General features: G+C 50.2%; 1 protein-coding gene across 6 annotated transcripts in view; it reads right to left on the reverse strand.

Annotated features, from left to right (window-relative positions):
* The window catches only part of EHMT1 (euchromatic histone lysine methyltransferase 1), a 114,806-nt gene that overhangs the window by 26,911 nt on the left and 65,965 nt on the right, over window positions 1–21,930 (reverse strand). For 4 of the 6 annotated variants that reach the window (XM_045289156.1, XM_045289158.1, XM_045289157.1 and 1 more), the window contains exons 7-11: window positions 15,801–15,878; window positions 14,297–14,417; window positions 6,570–6,704; window positions 4,448–4,593; window positions 1,934–2,077 (exon numbers count right to left, since the gene is read on the reverse strand). In XM_045289156.1, coding sequence (XP_045145091.1) covers window positions 1,934–2,077; window positions 4,448–4,593; window positions 6,570–6,704; window positions 14,297–14,417; window positions 15,801–15,878 — 624 coding nt within the window. The remainder of the gene's footprint in view (window positions 1–1,933; window positions 2,078–4,447; window positions 4,594–6,569; window positions 6,705–14,296; window positions 14,418–15,800; window positions 15,879–21,930) is intronic. The other 2 variants (XM_045289160.1, XM_045289159.1) reach the window with 1 other exon arrangement.

The following is a 21,930-nucleotide window of genomic DNA, read 5'->3' on the forward strand; positions in this document are numbered from 1 at the left end:
TCCTGCCCCTTGGCAGACAACAGGGGAGGTGGGGCAGAGGGGAGGGTGGCCGTAATCTCACCCCAGCTGGCCCTGCCCCCACGGGCGTGTACATGCTGTGTACCCGTGGTGTCACTGTGACCCACACACACAGGTGCACAGGCAGCAGGTGACCGACCACTCCTGCTCTGGGCAGAGGCGCAGGGCGGATGATCCCAGCCCAGGGCCTCACCCAGCTTCCGGGTCACGGGCACTCCAGGGTAGGAAGCCCCATCCCATACAGTAAATCAAGGGCACCCACCACACACAGGTTTTCCCAGAGGGCACACAGGAGGGGCCTGGCTGGCCCCCCCATTGCGCCCCGCCCCGCCCTCAAGCTACAGAACCCTGGGAGTGTGGCCTCCTCACTGGAGGAGACGGCAGCGGCAGGGTGGGTATTCTCTCATCAGAGGACACAGAGGAAGGAGCCTCAGTGCTTTAATAAAGCAAAGGCAAGTTGGGGGACAGGACAGTGCGTGCTCTAGAGAGCATGAAACAACTTGAACAGAAGGGGACTCTGAGCTGGCCACCCCAGGACAGACACACAGGCAGGGCTACCAGGCCAGCGTCCCACACAGCAGCAACAGCTGGGAAGGGCAGGGAGGACACACAGCAACGCTCGGACTGCCTTAGGGGGCCGAATACAAGCTTCCTCGCTACAACATCAGCTGGTGGTCACCATCTCCAACATTAACCTTACCACCGGCCTTCTGTCTACCACAACCCCAGTGCCCGGATGAAAACTGGGCACTTCTGAGTACAACAGACACGCTTCTACTGAACTGGGACAATGCAACGCATGTTGGATATTTGATGTGAAAATGGAAACCGCCAAAATGTTTGGGCAAAATGTCAGTGAATTTGTGCTGGGAAGTGGCTAGCCAGGTCAGCAGGGCTGCTGCAGAAGGGGCTGAGCTGTAGAGGGGCTGAGAGGGTGGCTGGCCAGGTCAGTGAGGCAGTAGAGGGGTCAGCGGGTGCAGAGGGCACCAGCCCAGAAAGGTGAGAGGTAGTTGAGGCAAAGCTTAAAGAAAGGAATGGAGGGTGAGGCTGGAACCCCGCTAGTCGCAGGTCTGGGGGAGCACGGCAGGAAGTCCTGGCAGGAAGCAGGGACCAGGGTCTTTGGCAGAGCTGACAGGAGGCCCGTGTACAGTGTCCAGCTTCTTGAGCATGGAGTCTGCAGTGGCAGGAGGCGTGAGCAAAATGGCAGTGAGCCTCCACCCACTGCCCTGAGAATGCCCAGTGGGCCCTGTGTGCCTGACCCCCAAAATACCCGGTGGGCCTGAGAACCCATTCCCCATGTGTACATGTCATTGCAAACAACCAGTGCGTGCCCACATGCCTGTCCCCCCCAAAGCCCCATGTGCATGTTCCATGAGCACCCACATCCACACATCCCTGTGAGTACCTGGTGAACGCCCATGGGCACATGTCTATGAACACCCAGTGGGCCCCCACCAGCCTGTCTCCACATATACACAGTGGCCCCCACGTGTGTGTCCCTGTGACATTTGGTTCTCACATGCACATGTCCTCGGGTACACCCAGTGGGTTCCCACAGGAACATCCCTGAGAACACCCAGCACCCACATGCACACCAAGTGGCCCCCATGTGCCCGTTCCTATGAGAGCCAGCAAGAAGCAGTCATGCGGGCTGAGGTCACAGACAGCAGGAGCAGAAAGGAGATTAGAGCTGAGGGGTTGGGAGGGCGGCTCCCCCTCAGGAAAGGGCAGGGCCACCTCAGACTTGTGTGCAGACCCAGCTCTTGAGGCAAGCAAGGGGCCTGGGCCCAGGCCCAGGTCAGATGGTCCAGGGGGATCTGGAGGCTGGAGTGTGCCAGCGGAGAAAGGAGGGGAGGGAGGCTGCAGCAGCAGTGAGTGTGTGTGTGTCCGCACGCGCGTGGGAGTGCGGGCTTACCGCGGTGCAGAAGTAGCCGCAGCCCGGGCAGCACTGGTGCTTCACCATGCGAGCCCTGTGGTCCTCACACAGCACCAGGAGCGGCACTCTGTTAGACGGGCGCATCAGCTCCAACTTGGCCACGCTGTTGGCGCACCGGCCAAGCTGCAGGCAGGCAGGCAGGCAGACAGACACAGACAGAGAAAGGCTTCAGTGATGAAGCTGACCTGTGAGTGTCACACCCAGCTCACACGAACATGTCAGACCTGAGAAGGGCTGGACAGGCCAGTCCTCTGTGCTAGCTGACAGCACAATGTCACACAGGTGGTCACCATTTGTCCAGTGTGATAGGACCAACGGTGCCTGCAGGTGCGCTGCCCGCTCAGGCAGAGTGAGGTCCGGGGCTGGATGTGCCTGGACACGCAGGACAGACCAGGATGAGTGGAGAGAATGTCACAGGGTTCCAGGGGGTACGGTGGCCACAGCGGCTGGAGCCACCATACACAGAGGTGACTGCTGGAACTAGAGGCCTGGCAGCCAACCACCCACACGGGTGCCTTCCATGGAGGCACGGGACAGTGGGTCAGGCATCCTGGCCGGCAAGGCAGTGTGTCGGCAGTTGGCCCGAGGGTACTGAGGACAAGGACCACTGTCAGCTTTGCCCAAAAGCACCCTTGAAGATGTAAGTGTGCTCGGATGCACTGGGAGACGCCTTCCCCCAGAGCCTGGCCCAGTGACACCCATCACCAACATGGATGACACCCACGAGAGCCCACACTCGCACACGAATGGCTCAGCCACGTCTGAGGGGCAGCTACTGGCCAGAGGGGAGACAACTGGACATCAACTGACTCAACCACCCCGGGAGGGTACTGCGGCCTGCGCAGTCTCCCGGGGCCCAGGTAGATGTATGCGCGCTGAGGCTCACTGGTGGCCACCAGGCGGGTGGTCACCCCACATAGGAGACACCTATGATGGGAAGCATGAACTGTGCATGTGGGTGAAATGCACAGTGTGATCGAGGTCGGTGATGTCACCAAGACATGCAAGGGCACCCAGGACGACCGGTGACTTCACCGTTCTGCACCAAGAGCGACCACCATGGGGGTGTGGTACGGGAACCAAGGCAGGATACTGTAATGGCCAAGGGAGGGTGGTGGGGACGGGGCTCAAAGTGGCAGCTGAGGGCTTCCAGGTGCTGGCCCGCCAGCCCCTGCTGACTGTCCATCAGAACCTCAGGGAGAGGGAGGGAGGCCAGCCAAACCCACTGCCTCCTCGTTGGCTCTGGCTTATAGCAAGCCTGCAGGGCAGCGCAGGAGGAGCCCTCTAGGTGACAAGACTAGATCTTTGCACAGGCAGACGGCCTGGTTGCTTTCCCCGAGAGCAGCTGGTGGCTTCACACAGCTGCCCTGCCAGTTAGCAGCAGACAGCTATGCGCAGGCCCAGTGAAGAAGTGGCCATGTGGGTCCAGAGTCAGAAAGTGTTTTATCGCGCACACGCCCTCTGCCTGCCCTGGCTGGCTCAGCAGCAGCAGCTGCTCTGAGCTCCTGCCCTCTTGGAATGAAACTCCAAGAACACCAAGCCTCTTAGAGAAAGGGAGTCTCCAGGCTGCGCATGCACACGGTGGAGAGTTGCAATGCTACTGGCTACCAAGTGTCAGTTGAAGAAGGAGCTGCTGGTGCTGCGAGGTGCCAGCTATCCAGTCAGCTCCACCCAGCGACCCCAGGAAGCAGCACAGAACACAAAGGCTGGCCCGCTGCAGTCCTCACCATCATTTAGGTGTGACCCACTGTGGTAGCCAATAGGCCCATCCCCCTGGTCCAAGGTCTTCTCAGACCTTCCACATTACCCGGCATGACATTCTGTGAGCTCAAAATGATACTTCGAAGGCGGCTGGTCAGCAGTCAGTGCAGACGGCTGACTGCCCTCTCCTCCATCTGCACGAAAGTCTGTTTACAATGAAAGACAAGAGGGTGGAGGACGCACATGCACAGCCCAGACCCAGGCACAGTCAACCCGACAGCTCAGTGGGCCCAAGCCCAGCGCTCACACAGCCTGCCGACTTCAGGCCCAGCAAAGGCCAGGCAAGGGGCAGGCTGGGCACACACCCCTCACGGCCTCACTGCAATAAGCCCTGGAAAATCTATCCAGGTGGCCCCATGGAGGGCAGAAGGAGCTCCTCCAGCCGCCACTGAGAGGCACTCATTCCAACACCGACCTCCCAAGTCTCCGTAAGGGTCCCGAACATCCCTGGATGCATGGCCACGAACTCAGAGCGTGGCTCGCCCTGAGAGGGCAACTGACTGGGGGCAGTGCCAGGAAAGCTGTGCGATGACTCACCCCGACCCCAGCAGGAGGCTTTATGAGCCGGAGGAGCACCCCAGCTGCCCTGTCTTCACAGGCATCCTCCCCACTGACCTGCCTGCTGTATCCCACAGGTTCCCAGTCACAGGGCACACTGATCTGGGGGAGAGGTCACGGTCTGAGGCCTGGCAGGAAGTGGAGGGCGATTCTAGGCACTGCCCACCCGCTCACCTCGTGGTCCACACTCTCAGTGGCCATGCACTGGTTGTTGGCCAGGGTGGTGATCTCCCGGCTCTTCGGAGTCTCCATCCGGCAGCTGCACAGAGGCACTTCCTGGAGGCCGTCTGTATCCGCCACCCCGGGACCATTGGCCAGCACTGCAACACACATGGACAGGTCAGACCCACCACCCTGGCCCTCAGGTCCAATGGGCCCAGAGACAGGTTCATACAAGGCGTGCAGTGAGCCCAGAGGGTCCCCCACCACAGACAGACACACACACACACACACACACACACAGCCAGGAGGAGAGCAGGAGGGAGGGCGCAGACTTCACCAGTGGCTCCAAAATTTCTGGTCTCTCATCGGAAGTAAGTTCATCCTTATTCTTTCATGTGGTCTTAGAAGCGCAATGACAAAAAGATATTCCTTAATAACAGCCTGATTACTATCTATAATACTTTCCACCCCAGACTAAGCTGGAGGAAGGGCAGCACACAAACGCAGGGCAGTGAGGGCTGAAGATGCACACGCATGACAGTGGCACTGGAAACAACCACACGCGCTCACAGATACAACCAGAGCCGCAATGAGAGGCCTTCAGCACCCCGTCTCAGTCTCAACGCCCGCCCGGCCCCTAGCGCAACTCGACACATCTACAACCAAAGAGGAGGAGTGGCACTTCGGAAACACACAAGGCTGTTTATCTCACTATGAGCTGGACTGTGTGGTCACCCACTGACCCTCCTCAGCAGGTGCCTCCTCTCTCCCCTCAGAGGGGAACGCCAAGTCGCCCTGCCCATGGAGCTAGCCCTTGGGGTCTGGGCAGAGCCCTTCCTTCCCAGCTTCCTCTCAGTCAACTGCATGGTTGGACAGATGAGCAGCCACCACTGGGAAATGCATGTGAGGACCGATCTATAAAAAGCTACAGCACCAGTGTCTTCAGGAAGCCTCTACCCACCAGTCCTTCCTCCTGCTACTTCTCTAATGTGCTTCTCACCTGGCAGTCTCACTTGTGCCACTTTTCAAGAAACAGACTATAAATGTTAAAGGTGAAAGGGCTCTTGAATGGCATCCCATTGCATCTCTGCCCAAGGCCAGGAAGCTGTCAGCGAGTACAGGGCCCAGATTGACAGACACCCTGCTGCCTCTGATCACAACAGCTCAGGCATGGACATGATAGAGCAACGTCGCGGTCCCTGCTTACAGCCACCCCGAACTGAAAAGCAAACCGAGGAAAACCAAACAGCGGGTGTCAGCTCTCAGCTAGAAAGCAAGCACAGAGTGCTAACACCCAGGACTTCCCCAAGGAGGGGAGGACACCCCACTGGCTACGAAACCAAAGGCACTCGTAAGGTTTACCTTCCATGAAAGATGCGTTTTTCCCAAATAGATACATAAATCCCTTCTAGTTTTCAAAACCCGGAGAAGGCTACCATTCTGTCCTTTAAAGAAGGTTTATTAAATCTCTACATCCATGCATAGCTCACAGTTGTGAAGTCAATGGTAGACTGCAAAAAAATTACAGGACTTCACATTTTTCCTACACACACCTCAAGACCTTTCCCCAAAATTATCCGTTAAGTTTCTTATCATTAATATAAATGCACTGGGTGCCCTAAAAAGAGAAGTGTGGGTGATCTTCAACAACACACAGATCTTGGACACATGAGGAGGGTGGCCTCTGAGTCAAAACAGCACCATACCAAGCCTAACTGTGCCAGGTCAGCTCTGAGGAATATGGTCCAGCACCAACCCTCCCCTTCTGCCAATTAAAACCAGAAGCAGAGAGCCCCTTACCCCAAATGCTGTCACTGTGTACACCAGGGAGCACTGTCAAGCATAGGGCCGCTTCCCAAAGGGCTCCCATGGCTGTGACCCTGGAGGGGCCAGGTGGGGTACAGAAAGCTCTGAGCTCACCAGTGGTATGTGCTGCTTCAATTCCCACCAGTCTGAGGGACTTGCCTAATTTCACTCTCTTCACTTGACAACTGTGAGTAACGCAGCAAAAATATTGTGTGTGGTATCTAATTGGTGCCCATTTAATCAAAGGGGGCATCCTCCGAGCTCAGACAAGCAGGCACACTAACAAAGGACCAAGATGGTGCCCACCACAATTTCAGAACGTGCTCACCTTCTGAAGCAGGCGAGGACAGAATTCCTGTGACGTGCAGGTCCAGAGAGTCCAGGGGAACTTCCATGTACCCCATGCTATCTCCGGGGGCAGCCTGCTCAGTGCTTCCCGATGATGACTTATACACCTCAGGACCTGCATTAGAAAGGCACACACAGAAGCCACTGCACCCGGGAGCCAGAGACCCGCGCAGAAAAGCAGACGGACAGACAGGGCATCTAGGCCACCTGCTTTCACCGCCATTTTCTCCTGGTGCGTCATTTGTGATTCTCCATCCATTCCCGCATGAGTCCGGGTGTGTGGGGAGGGGCTGGGCGCAGAGCTGCACCCTCCTCTAACAGCACCAGCTGGACGAGTTGATGAGATGATCGAGGAAATGGATGAATGCATGGAACACACATGATTTATGAACATATAGAACAGAAACCTAGCTTACGGATTTGAAAGGTCACTTAGAAAGATGAGGTGAGTAGGAGGAGCCCACTTCTCACCCATGTGTCTGACACCAGATCTCCCTCGAGGAGGCTGGACAGGCAGGACCTGAGAAAGCCTGCCTGGGGGTAAAAGGGCAGGCTCAGGACACCCTAGAGCTCAGAAGCAGGAGCTGTGGCTCACATATGAGTGACCGACTGCCTCTACTTATCAGAGGAGGGTGCCAGGGGCAGCAGGCCAGCCTGTCCACACTTCTGCCAAGGGCATGACAGAGCTTCAGAAGCTGAGACCTATACCTGGTGCTGACCACTCTGAGGTCATCTCACTGAGGAAGCTGGTGAGAGGTGTGTGTTCACAGAGGAACACAGCTACCAGCAGCCGAGGGCAAGTTCCCAGATCTCCCTTCTAAGCACAGACACCAGGAAACAGAGGGCACCTGTAGCCTATCCCTCAGAGCCAGACAGTCTACTCCATGTGAGGAACCGTCACAACACTGGGAGGAATACGAGCAGCTTTGGAGCAATTTTAAATGGCTGAGACGCAGAAAGAAGACCCAAACACTGTGAATAAACACTGAGACATGAGCCACACACGACTGTCGAGGAGCACAGGCACAGGGTCTCTGTCTCAACAAGTGCTTTACAAGTAGGCAGTCAGGCCTGAACAGGTGACCCAGTCAACCACACGCCTGGAGCTGATCACAGGACCATGTCCACTAGCCTTCCTATAGCTGCTACATTCTGTGTCCATTTTAACAATGTTACTTTTAGCTCATGAAATCTAGCTCAGTGGCTAACATGAGGTTTCCAAAGGGAAAACCGTGATCTTATAGCACCGGTGTAACAGTAAGCACGTTCACCAGAACAGATAGATGCACAGAGAAAGCTCCACGGGTGTCCATCAAATGACTGCCAACAAGGCCCCAAGGGCACTTATTGGAAAACAGGACCCAATCAGCAAATGATGCTAGAACTGCACGCCCACATGCAGGCTAACGAACAGACTCCTACCTCACACTGCACAAAATGAGTCAGCATGTAAGGGCTACTATAAAAGTCCCAAAGAAAACATGGCATAAAAATCTTTGTGATCTGGGTAAAACTTTCTTAGAGTACAAAAATCATGAAGTCATGAAAGAAGAAACTGGTAAATTAGACTAAAAATCTTAAAACAGTTTTGCTTTCTTTTTTTTTTTTTAACAGTTTTGCTCTTATAAAATGCTGTTCAAAAAATGAGAAGGCAATCCGGATAGTTGCAAATGTATGCAAAATAAAATCAGACTCACTGCCTTGAGTCAGTGTTGACTCCTGGGGACCATATAGGACAGCACAGAACTGCCCCTGCACCCTTTTTGGGAGTAGACAGTGTTGGCTTTCTCCCGAAGAGCAGCTGGTGGTTTTGAACCACCAGCCTTGTGGCTCATAGCCCAAGTAATCACTAAACTACCAAGGCTCTCTGCAAAATAAGTCTGAAAAAAACTGAATATATACAGAACTGTTCTAATTCAACAAGAAGGCAAACCATCTGATTTTAAAAACCAAACAGATATGAAGAGACACGCTTAACAAAAGAAGACACACATCACCACAAAACCATCAAGGCAAAGGAAGACAGTAGGAGCCGTACAAGAATTAAAGACAGCAATGGGCAAAACTATTATGCACATAATGCTGCAAGAACATTAATCTGTAAGTAACCCATAAGCAGGACCATAGACAGGATATGTAAGCTGAACAGATGTGGGAAGGCAGAATAGAACTTTAACTCAAAAGTATATATGGGTTTAACAAGATATTTTTACATGTTTTTAAAACAGAATCTATATCGTGACTATACCCAGTATAGTAGAGCACACAGGGGGTGGAGATAAGGTTATGAAAACTTCCTCGAAGATGGGAGTAAAGTGGTTACTAAACAGAGCTCTTCCGAGAGATGAGCACAGAAAACCAAAGGTGTAAATCTGACTTGAGCAATGAAAACGTCAGCAGCTTCCCCTCTGGGGCAGGTTGGACCTGATCTATTGTTCTGTGTGGTTTGGGTGTTAGGGTGTAGCTCAGAGGTGTCATGTCATTGGAGGTCACCCTCTTGAAGTTGAGTTATATGTTTTCCAGTTTTTGATATATGAAACTCAGGATTTATGAACCTACAGAGACAGCAAGTAGAATAAGGGTTTTTCTTAGTGGGGCGGGGGGCTACAGCAGTGGAGAGTGGGGGGGGGAGGGGGGGGTGAAAGGGAGACAATACCAAGGAGTCCATGCAGAAAAAGAATGTTTGAAAACTGATTGTGGTAGTAATTGTACAATTCTCCTTGACGTGATTGAAATATGGAATAATATTATATATATATATATATAAAGTTATGACAGCTTCCTTGTCAAAAACAAGCAACTCGATGGAATAAGTCATTGGGTTGTTGGTGGACTCAGGGCTATAGACTTGGGGATATTGAGGTCACAGGCATAACATAGTCAACGAAGACAATGTTCTACATCCTGCTTTGGTTAAGTAGCACACTTAGCGTCTTAAAGACTCATGAGGTGAAAGGATTACTGGTCTCTCACTGTCCAGAGTAAGGAATAGTAAAGAAAACCAATGTCCAAAGGACTAACGGATCACATGAAGAACTAGATGGTGTCCTACTATCAGTGCCAACTGCTCTGAAAGGAATTACAGATGGGTCTGATATGGTGGGGGCCAGGGGGAGGGGGACACAAAATAATTCTAATAGGAAAACAGAAAGAAGCCAAATTATTGGCCTAAGAGACTGGTAGAACCCCTGAGACCACGGCCCTTCGACGCTCTTCAAGCCTGAAACAGAATTCACCCAGGGGCTCCATTTCAGCCCAAACAACAGGACTGTACAGACCACTGTCAGTCAGGTTGTTGAACTGTGGTGCTCGTGTACCACTGTGATGCTGGAGGTTGTTACTGGCATAGTAACTAGCAGCAGAGCCACTCGGGTGAACAGGCTTCAGCAGAGTCTCCAGGCTAAAAAGAACAGGAAGAAGGAAGGAATGGACCACTGAACACATGTGAGCAGCACTGTCTGAGGATGGCCCCTCCAAACAGGGCTGGGGGAGAGCTGCCTCCTCAAAGCAGAGTCCGCTTACGTGATGTGGACGGGGAACAGCTCCCACAGTCTTCACCTGCAGATGGGGTAGGACTCAAAATGAGAAGAAACAACTATAAACAGACAGCAATAATCGTAACAGAGAATGTGTCCGAAGTTCAAATCTAGGAAAATTGTAAGTTGTCAAAACTGAAATGGAATGCATAAAGATCAGTATCTTAGGCATTAGTAGTTGAAATACAAAATACTGTGTATTTTGAGCCAGGCAATTATATGGCTTACTATGCCAGGAATAAAAATTTAGGAGACAAGACATCAAATTCATTGTCTAAAGAAACATGTCAGGACCGACCTTACAGCCCAATGATGTCTGGGATAGAATCATATCTATACATCTATAAAAAGTGTAGTTTATACAACTACTATTCAAATTTTTGCACCAACTCCTAAAGCTAATGAAAAATAAATTTTAGAATCCTACCTTCTTCGCCAGTCTAAAATTGATCAAACATGCAATCAAGATGCATTGACAATCACTGGCAATTGGAATGCAAAAGTTGGAAACAAAGAGGAAGGGGTAGTATTTGGAAAATATGGCCTGGGTGAGATATATTACATGATAAAATTTTATAAGGCCAAGGACTTCCTCATTGCAAATACCTTTTTCAGCAACATAAATGGCCATTGTACACATGGGCCTCAACTGATAGACCACATAAGAATCACATTAACTACATCTGTGGGAAGAGACAATAGAGAAGCTCACTAACAACAGCCAAAACGAGGCCAAGGACTCGGACGAGACCATCAATTACTCAGGTAAAGGTGAAGAAAGAGACACAATGCAACTTCACTCTTTCCCATTTGACTTCCAAGAGCAGATACGACACACTGAATGCTGAGAGAAAACTTGACAAGTTGCACCAAGAATACTGCATGTGACAGGAAAGGGAGAGAGAGTGGATCAACGTGGGTCTCAGAAGACACTCTGAAGCTTGCTCTTGAACTTCCATTAGCGAAAGCAAATGAAAGAAATGGAGCAAAAGAGTCAAAGATGAATTTTGAAAGGGCCGCTCAAGAAGACAAAGTATTATAATGAGATATACAAAGTCCTGGAGGTACAAAGTCAAAAGGGTTGAATATGCTAAGGATATCTCAAGCTAAAAAACTGAAGAAAAATTCAGATCTGGAGTTGAAATACTAAAGGATTCTATGGGCAAATACTGACTGATGCAGAAAGCATCAAGAGAAGAAAAAAGGAATACAGAGTCACTGTACCAGAAAGAACTGGCTGACATTCAGGAACCAGCATATGAACTGCAATGAAGGCATTAACAAAAAAGAAGGCTACAAAAATTGACGAATACCAACGAAAATGGTTCAAAACAAGCTGAAGTGCTGGAAGCACTCACCCACCTATGCCAAGAAATTTGGGAGACTCTTACTTGGGCAACCATTTGCAAGAAGAACAATGGTCATCAGGATTGGAGGAAGGCTTATTAACAACCTGTAATGTGAAGGCCTAAAACAACCCTGCTTGCTGAAAGTGATGAGGATTTGAAGCATTTGCTGATGAAGATCAAGGATTACAGCCTTCGGTAAAGGATTACAACTCAATGTCAAAAAGATGAACATCCTCACTAGATCAATAGGTAGCATCATGATAAATGGAGGAAAGCATGAAGTTGTCAAGGATTTCTCCCTGCCTGGATCCACAGTGAATACTCACGGAAGCAACAGTTAAAAAATCAAATGGCACACTGCATCCACTGCCTTAGACAGCTCTTTAAAGTGGTGAGGCGCAAGGATGTTAGCCTGAAGGCTGAGGTGTGTGCCTGACCAAAGCCACAGGGTTTTCAATCATCTCAAATGCACGTGGAAGCTGGGCAATAGGATAACTGATGCAATCAAGTAATTAAGTAATGGATTCATTTGAATTATGATGCTAATGAAGGTGGCTGAAAATATGGTGAACTGCCCAAAGAACAAAACAAATCTGTCTTGGATGAAGTATGTCCAGAATGCTCTTGTGAAGCAAGCATGGTGAGACTCTGCCTCATGTTCTTTGGACATGTTATCAGCAGGGACCAGTCCCTGGAGACGGACACCATGCTTGGTAAAGTGGAGGGTCAGTGAAAAAGAAGACGACCCTCCACGAGATGGACTGACACAGTGGCTGCAACAATGAGCTCAAACATGATTGTGAGGGCGGCATAGAACCAGGCAGTGTTTCTGTGGCTGTGCCCAAGGTCGCTATGAATCAGGGCCTAGCAACAACAGGAGAAGGTGAACTGCTCCTCCAGGCGGGGATGCCGTCCTTGGATCAGTGAGCTATAGAAAATCAGAAAGGAAGCTTTTGCCCAAGGAAAAAGTTCAGAGGGCAGAGGAGAGGAAAGTGGGCAAGTGCTATTCCACTGTGGGGTTTGCAATCAATGTCATAAATTGAGATGCATATGAACTGTTGATGGAAAAGCACTTCTCTCTGTAAACTTCCATCCAACTCACAATGAAAAGCATAAATATTGGAAAAGAAAAATGGAAAAATCAAACTCAACAATTCCAGGTATACAGAGAAGACCTGAAAGGAGAAATTCAGAGACTGACACACCAGTGTTCATTACAACACTATTCACAAGTGAAATGGTGACAACAGCCTAACTTCCCATTAATGAACCAAAAAATACACAAAATGTGCCACATATATACTATGGAATATAACTCTGCCAGTGAAAGAAATAACGATTGGTACGGACCACAATGGAGCTGAGCAAAATGAGTCAATCACAACAAAGACAAATTCCGTATGCCCTCTCTTCTAGAGAAAGAAAAGAGCAAGCAAGTCTATGCAGAACAAAGTTACTTAGTGGTTTCCAGGGAGCACGGGGCACGGGAATGCCAAGCTTCTGTCCACAGTGATGGAAAAATTTTATCGACTGAAGAGAGGGTCAGACATTAGGTTGTACACCTGTTAGAAATTATGTTTTCTAAAATGATCCTGAAAAAAACCACTGCTAAGACTACTTATGTACAATGAAACGCACAGAATTTGGCTTTTTGCTTTTTTCAGTGTTCCTTGGGCAAAAGCTTCCTTTCTGATTTTCTATAGCTCACTGATCCAAACGCACAGAATAGGGTCACAGTTTCATCGGGTACCCCAGTTAACTGACTTCAAAATGTCTTCAGTGTTCTGCTCTACCCCCTGGCTTATTGTGCAGTGCCTAGGTTCTTAAAACTTGCACGCCACCATCCAGAGCACAAACACATATCTCCATTTGCCTGGAGAAAGAGGAAGAGGAGGGCCGGGAACAGGAGGAAGAGGCAGGTGTGCAGCGACTCATCTCCATGAACAAGCGCCTCATTGACCATGACCACAGAACTGGACGGTGCCCTGAGACCATTACTGAACATTCTGATCAAAGGATATACAGAAGAATCTTGTTCAAATGGAAGAAAATGCAAAACAGAATTTCAAATTCCCATCGAATCTAGACTGGATGCATGGGGTGGTGTGTCCATCCACCCCAGGTCCTGTTTCTCAGCCATGAACAGGTACCTACCACCTACACTCACAACGGGGTGGCTCTGAACGCAATTATGGTGAGTCAAAGAAGCCAGAGAGGAAAGTATTCATGTTGACAGAGCCTAACCACATGAAATTCCAGTAAATTTCCACTTATCTCTAGACAGGAAGTGGTCGCCCAGGAAAGGGAAAGAATGCCAGAGGCAGCAGGGGCAGGAAGACACTCTGGGGTGCGAGAGGCACTCGTTGCATTGCTTGTGGTAACCTGGGAGCTTTACCTGCTTCATTTCACCTTCCCCAGATCTATTTTAATAAAATTTCCTCTAGAGTAGGGTCCTCTGACCATGGGCAGGCCCATGTGTAGGCACTCTCACTGCCGGAGACCAGCCGGTGGTGTGGGCACCAGCAGTGGCGCAGACGATCTGTGTGGGTCCACAGAGCGCTGCAGCCAACAGAACAGCAGACCTGCCTGAACGACACAACGCTCTGACTATCGACCGCCTCTAAAAGCTCATTCCCAGCTTTTAACAGCAGAACCCTCTTTTCAAAGGAAACCTTACACAAAACCACAACAGACAGAAATGGACCGCCCAGCTCAGCCTATCTCATCACTGCCCTCCCACTCTGGGGTCCTGGGAAGTCCTAGGAGCCACAGAGGGAGGGCTGCCCTGCTGTGGTAAGAAAGAATAGGCAGTGGGCGCCCACCTGGTTCCCCACTGGGCTTCTTCTTGTTCCTCCGCCGCCTCTTTCTGGCGGGTTTGATCCACGGGCTGTCGGTCTTCCCTTTCCGTTTCAGAAACTTCTTCTTAATGCTGGATTCAGAGCTCTGAAGAACAGGGGCATGCATACAAAAGGCAGAGCATGGGTGTGCTTGAAAGCAGAAAATACTAAAGTTAGCTTTTCTGCAAAATGAAATACTCGCTACATTCTGATTCTTAAAAATTATTTTCACTTTTGGACACTTTCCTGGGTCATGTTTTCAAAGGTGGCCATGTTTTTCCCTAGTGAAAATGAAACCATCACTCCCACCTGGGTGTTTCTAGAGGGAAAAAGCCCAGAAAATGAAATGTGTGAATCTCATCATTGTTCAGCACAAAAGAAAATAAAGTTCTACGTCGGGATTATATAAATAAGCTCAATAAAAGAATACACTTTTAATCATATGAAGTCTCCATTCATCTTGCTCATGAGAAAGGAAATAATCAATGCTTCAATCTGCTTCAAAATCTTTGTCCAAATGAATCATCTACACGGAGAACAAAAAGGAGGGTTGCAGTTAATTCAGATGGTTTCTGAGTATCTGGATCTAAAGTCTAGATGTAGAAAGGGCATGTGACTGCCACAAATTACAAACAGATGCCAGCATGAAATCCAGCCCCTTCTAATACTTGTCAGGGGAAATCTGAACTAAAATAATATGGCCCTCTCACCATCCCTACTTGAAACAACTACAAAGAGAAATGTGAGAAAATTTATTTGACAGAAAATAGACATATTTGCAGAATATAAGCTCTCCATAGAAGTTCGTTCCAATAAAGTCATAGTGTAAATGCTACAGGACAAGTGGACACCTATGAAGTAACACCTGGTGGCACTGCTTTGCTGTCAGGGTTCACAGGGAAGCTGGTTCTGACGGCCAGATCAGGATGTCAGTGGGCACCACCAGGCCTTGCCTCCACTCCGAGTCACTGTACCCGCTCACCCGGCCTCTCCTCAGTCTCCACCTCACTGTGCCCGCTCACCCGGCCTCTCCTCCACTCTGAGTCACTGTGAGTCACTGTGCCCGCTCACCCAGTGTCTCCACGGTCTCCACCTCACTGTGCCCGCTCACCTGGCCTCTCCTCCACTCTGAATCACTGTGCCCGCTCACCCAGTGTCTCCTCAGTCTCCACCTCACTGTGCCCACTCACCTGGCCTCTCCTCCATGCCGCCTCATTGTGCCCGCTCACCCAGTGTCTCCTCAATCTCCACCCCACTGTGCCCGCTCACCCGGCCTCTCTTCACTCAGCCACACTGTGCCTGACCCTGTTCGTGCTCATCTGCACCTTCCATAAAGGGCACTCTACCACCAGCCTGTGACCCTGTCCACTGCGGTCATCTTCCCCACTCCTACCCTGGCACCCACACCCCTTGGCTCCCTTCAGGACTCCAGCCCTCGAGCATTCCCCACAGCCCAGGGGCCACCCCTGGGGTCATGAGAGTGCATTACCAAGTCAGACTCGTCCCCATCCTCCTCTTCCTCGCCAGTGTCCACGGACTCTGCCTCTTCTTCCGACTCGCCATCCATCTGACCAGCCATGCAGCCAAGGTGACAGACAAATCAGACAAAACACAAACTGCAATCAGAATCCGGGTGAGGTGGGATTTGATCAAGCCCTGCTCTGACCACTGGAGGTAATGTGTGGACAGCCGTGTCCACGCTCCAGCATGGTATGCGCTCCCTTGTGGCTGCAGCCATGGCCACGGCCATGGCCGGAATGGAGGCCCGCCTCCAGTGTGCCTGCTCCTTCCCTGCACTTGTCCCTTCCCAAATGGGTCTGTATTTGGTCCGGTGGTCTCTGCTATGCACCTCCGTCAAGCTCATCAATTGTGCCCTGAAGATTCCACTATACATGTGGTATGAGCCAGCACAAAAGCCACTAAAACTGTCACGCCGTAAACATTTTCAAAGCACATAAAATGATGTAAAATGCAAACACAAGCCCCCACGCACAAGATAAGCAGCCTAGCTCCCAAGTGGCTCCCTGCTGATACCTCTGAGGACCTCCACCACCCGGTGGCCAGGCAGGCGGGCCTGAGTCAAAGTGTGCTTCATTTGGGCACAAAGAAGAGCGAGCACACGCTTGTCAGAGGGCCTTTATTTGCCTGCTGGCGTTCGCTTCCACCCATGAAGGAAACATACGAAAACGGTTCCAAGACAACAACCCCAGAACACATGTGATGACCACTCCCATGGTGCTCCCTCCAGGGACAGGGAGTGTCACATGCAGGCCTGGTGTGTGCCTGCTCCTTTGGGTGCCTGCTCACCCACCCACGGGAGAACCAGGGCCTTCACCACTCCCTGTGGTGCGGACTCACGCACGTGCACTGACGTCGCCATTCTACAGCGGCGTGTGAGAGCCAGGCTCCCATCAGCTACTCAGGGCAGAGCCCCCAAACCACAGGGGCACCCTTAAGAATGTGACAGCATTGGTCCCTCAATGGTGCTGCCAGCCCGGTAATGACATCTACCTGTAACAGCTTGCACAGCCTCGCTCTGGCCCCGGCCATACCCTCACCACACCTCTCTGCTGCTTCACCCTCAAAGTCTTGTCCATTTTCCACTGTGTCGTGCACACGTACACACACACACACACACCCTTTGTTAAACGCCAATATGATCTACCCCCTTTGACTTTTTTCAACTTAGCCCCTAGTCCTGCCTGTGCCATCTGATGCCTACAGGCTCGGGCTCGCAACCACGCCCGGCCTTCCGTCCATGGCTTCGGGCTGTGTCTACACTGGCAGACATCTTCACCCCCAGATCAGAAACGACGACTCCGACATCTTCATCCAAGTCCAGTGTTCACCGGAGACACTTTGCTCACCCAGCTTAGCAGTTGCATGCTACAGGGCACAGAGTTGGCACCCATCTCCACCCCTAGAGCCAGACCACTAGTCTCTGACCCTCCCCCAAGGACCAAGCAGTCAACTGTCCCAATGCTGCTCATCAACATGCACAAAGTGAGAGCCATACTCTTCCCATGTAGGCTCTAGGCACAAGCAGGGTTGCCATGGGATGGCCACCCCACTACTAACTTCCGGTTCTGGCACACATCGCCCCTCGTGAATTACATCACAGCAGGTTCTGACAGTCACTCTGGCTCTCTGTAAATTCCCCAGGACTATGCTAAGGCAGCTCCAGAGCTCCAGATAATGTCAAAATGGCCATGCTGTGAAAAACCCTGTTGGATATCGATGGAAACTATTGTGAATTGATGGGCAGACGTGGGGATAACAAACCAGGGAGCTTCTTATTCAAATAATTCCTGGATTTTCCCACTGACTTGTATCTTTTTATAAAACCTCTTTTTGCTAAGTTTTTACGGTTTTCATTTTCTGGTTGGATTCATTCCTAGGTCCCCTGGAATCACAGCTTCCCATGTGTGTGTGTCCTAGTGTCCACTTTCCCAGAGTCCTAACCTTCTACACAATGCCCAGGTGTGAGTGGAACAGGCCTGCCCACCATGCTGTTCTCTGTGTCTATAGCAACAGAAGTTGAGTCTCGGAGGGCGTGTCTTAGCTGCAGCTCCTGTCCCTCTACGAGGATGTGGGTGTGTCCAAACCATGCTCACAGGTGAGTGAGTCCAACCTCGCTGGCTGGGTCAGCTTTCAGCTGGCTGTCCTGGGTCTCCTCTAGAGCTTCTCTGGTGTCATTCTAAATACGATTGCTTCTCCCTCTGATCTTGTCAGAGAGACCACTAACTGCAGTGTTGAGAGGCTGGGTGGTGTGGTCATCCCTTTTTTACAACTGATAACAGAAAGGCCTTGACTATGTCACTTTCAAACACATTTTTGGGAGGATTTAACACCTTTACCCAGTTCGTACAAGTTTCACTTCACCGGTAGTTTTTAATTCTCAACAAGAACGGACAATGAAATGTCCAAGGCTGTACATCTTCATGGGAGCAGAAAGCCTGAACTTTCTCCCATGAGTGGCTGGTGAGTCTGAACTGACCTTTCAGTTGGCAGCGCAGCTCTTAACCTCTGCACTGCACAGACCCAATCAAACCTGCTGCTGTGGAGTTGATTCGACTCGAAGTGACCCTGTGGGGCAGGGCAGATATGCTCCTGTGGTTACGTGATTAATACAATTGATGTATGCATTGTTAAGAGCTGTAAGAACCCCCAATAAAATGATTTAATAAACATTTTTTTTAAAGAAATGCTCCTGTGGTTTCTGCGCCTGTGACTCGTTATGGAAGCAGACTCGCACGATCTGTCCCCGTGGAGTGGCCTGTGGGCCCAAACCACGGGTCTTTTGGTTAGCAGCCCAGCAGTAACCCCCTGCCCCACCAGGGCTCCCTAAGCAAAGGCACACAGCAGAGCAAGCAACCACTGTGATGGGAACCACTACCAAATGGCAGGAAAACACACGAAAACGTCCAAAAAATTAAAACTACAATGTTAATACCCTCTGCAAAAGGGCCAAATTTACACAATGGCAATGCCAATTCTGTACAGAAGTTACAGCAGCTGGAGCGCTCACTTTGGACAACGGTCTGGTGAACCTCCTAATGCTGACATATGGCATAATGCCACCACTGGGTACTACCCACAGGAAATTAAGCGCGTGCACACACACACAGAACAAGTGGCCGATAAGCACGTGAAACAACACTCTACATCATTAGCCACCAGAGAATGCAAATCAAAGCCACAGCGAGAGAAGTCAAAAAGTACTGACTGCTGCTGGTATCCTATTTCAGACATACAGTCTTATTCCAAACGACTTATGTCAAGGCATGTCTCTGCAACCCGTGGAAGGATGTCTGTGAGACCCTTGTCTGGGTCTCACTAGGTGCCTTCCGAAAAAGAAGGTCCCATCACAACAGTGGCTTCTAAGGGTTTCTCTGGGAAATTTAAGGCAAAAGGTCGGCCCAGAAGGCTGAGGGTATTCAGCCTAGTTTGCGAGATTCTCGAAAGGCACAGGATGATCACCACTGCACGGTAACGGAAAGGTTTAACAGCCCCCTAATTCACAATACACCGCTAAAAAACACAGCTTAACAGAAAAAAGGAAGTTGTAGCACACAGCTACGCTGCAGACTCTCATTTTCTCGTTGCATCTGCTATTCTAGCAACTTTTGTCCGCAAGCATTGTAAGCCCCACTTCCTTCAGGCGTATTCCGACTCCCCCATCACCAGGACTCTTCCCATCCTGAGTGAGGCTGCCTCCTGGTTCTCTGACGCTCACCTGCCCCTGCAAACCAACAGCTCCACAGAGACTCTGCCAGAACCCTAGATTTTGCTTTTCTCCATTGTGTAAAATGTTCTTTCCGGTAATTAACTTTTGCTTCTAACTATAAACAAACTTTCATGGCCCCTCCCCTGCGCTCCCCCCCCCCCCCACACACACACACTATGACAGAGCTGAGGACAATATTTCAAAACTCTCCTCAAATCCTAAAATCATACAACAGGCATAAGTGGCACTAAACATGAAAGAAATGTATGTGAAATATATAAGAAAGACGTCCACCCTCTAAAAGGCAGAGGAAAATGCTTCTCACGAAGGGGGCTGTGGCACACAGAGCAACCCTCCAGGAGACATGGCTCTTGCAACACGCCAGCACTCAGACTGCTGCGGCTTTAGAAGGGCCCACAGATGGAACGCACCACCGCGAGTAAGATGGCCAAAGCCGTGAAAACAAAAACAATACATGCGAGCAGTACAATCACCCATCTCGTTAGCCTGACACAGCCTTTGTAAATGGATTACTTCTAATTTACCCCACCCAGATAAAAAGAACACAAAGCTAGGCCTAGGACCCCAAGTCCACTCAGACAGGCAGTTTCTACTCCAAATGGAGCTGCCCAGGCTTCCCTGTGGACATTTCCAAATCACCGGTGAGAGCCTGGACCCTCAGCGGGGACCTGCAGGAACTGTGGTGAAATGATGTGGCCTTCTGCCTGGGTTCTTGGGGAAAATGGCTTGGAAAAAACTTCCCCTCAGTTCTGGGAAGCTGCCTTTTGCCCTGGTTCCTTGACCCAGGTTAGCTGGAAAAGCAGTAGACCACTGGCTGGTTTGACAGTTTTGTCTGGCCCTTGGGGCTGCACCCTGCTCTGTGGGGTATACACTCACAGAATTGGTCAAGAAGAGGTGCTGACAGCCTGCTATACAGAAGAAGGAACTGGCTTACAGAAGGGAGATGGGCGGTTAGTTTTAAGTTCATTTTCTTATATAGCGTATTGGGGACGTTCCTAGCCTGATCATACACTGCAGCTGAGATGACAAGTGCTGCTTTGCTGATTTAAGTTTTGGCTTCTGGGAACGTCAGGCATTTATAATGAAACAGAAGCGTGAGTGTCAGTTTGCGGATGTGGGGTTTAGCATGCGTGACTTCATTGAGGTCCTCTGAGTCAGATGAAGGAGCCCTTGGTGCTGCTGTGGGGTAAGCATTCGGCTGCTCACCTCTAGGTCAGCGCTGCTTGGGAGAAAGATGAGCTTGTGTCCTTCAGTAAAGATTTACAGCATCAGACACCCTATATCAAGTCACGATGAGTCAGAATTGCCTTGATGGCCATGTTTCTTCTTGTTTTCTTAATAGGGTAACATTTTGGTGCTTCACAGGTTTCAGTAGAGGCCCCAGACTAAGAGAGGGTAGGAAGAATGGTACCCTGATTTACTGAAAATCTGCCAATGAGAATCCTATGGCTCACAATGCCCTGGTCTCCAATCAATTTGTGATGTCAATTAGATGGCTGCTAAAAGCAGCAGTTAGCAGACAGTCCCTGGAATCTGCCAACCTAAATTCAAATCCAGCTCAACCAGTAGCTATATGATAGTAGGAAAGTCATATAACCCCTCCAGGAATTAGCTTCCTTTCCATAAAATAGGGAAGGTAACAATAGTACCCGTGATAGGTAAGATCATGTGTCACCTTGGTTGGGCCATGTTCTCTATGCTTTGGGTTTCAGCCTTCAGTACAGATTATAAAGAAAACCCAAATCCTCATAACTGGACCATCATGATAAGTGGGAAAAAGGTTGAAGTTGCCATGGATTTCCTCTTGCTTGGATCCACAATCAATATTCATGGAAATGAAACCAAACTTGAGAGATTGGCCAATAACTGCTTGAGGGAAAAACGATAGTCTTTTTTAAAATGAATTGTCAAGTGTGGAATCTTCTGAAGGAAGTTGATCAGGGGGAACCAAGGAGGAATACTGCACAGGTGCTGGAAGCAGGCCCATTGTATAATCATTATGTAATAACCATGTTATCATACTTTGTAGTGCATTGGCACAATGCCAGCTTGGGAAGTCCTAGGATGGACCTCTTGAATAGAGAGGGCAGACTACTGAATAAAATGAAACCAGATGACCCCCCTCCCCCAAATAAAATACATCTCACCTGCAAAAAAAAAAAGAAGGGAGATTGGTCAACTGGTGGCCACAGCTGGGAAAGGCCAGGCCCTGAAATTGACAAGGGGTTGTGCATCTCTGGACCCCAACCTCAGAGAGGTTTTTTCAAGCATAAAGAAGCAGGATGGATCAAGAGAAAAAGAGGCAAAAGGAAAAAGAAAACAGAGCAAAGGAGCCTCCTCGGAAGCTTCTATAAGGATCAAGAGCTGTTGA

The sequence above is a fragment of the Echinops telfairi genome, unplaced genomic scaffold (genome assembly GCF_000313985.2).
Source record: "Echinops telfairi isolate 266 unplaced genomic scaffold, ASM31398v2 ScPeMD7_25;HRSCAF=90, whole genome shotgun sequence".
Taxonomy (NCBI): domain Eukaryota; kingdom Metazoa; phylum Chordata; class Mammalia; order Afrosoricida; family Tenrecidae; genus Echinops; species Echinops telfairi.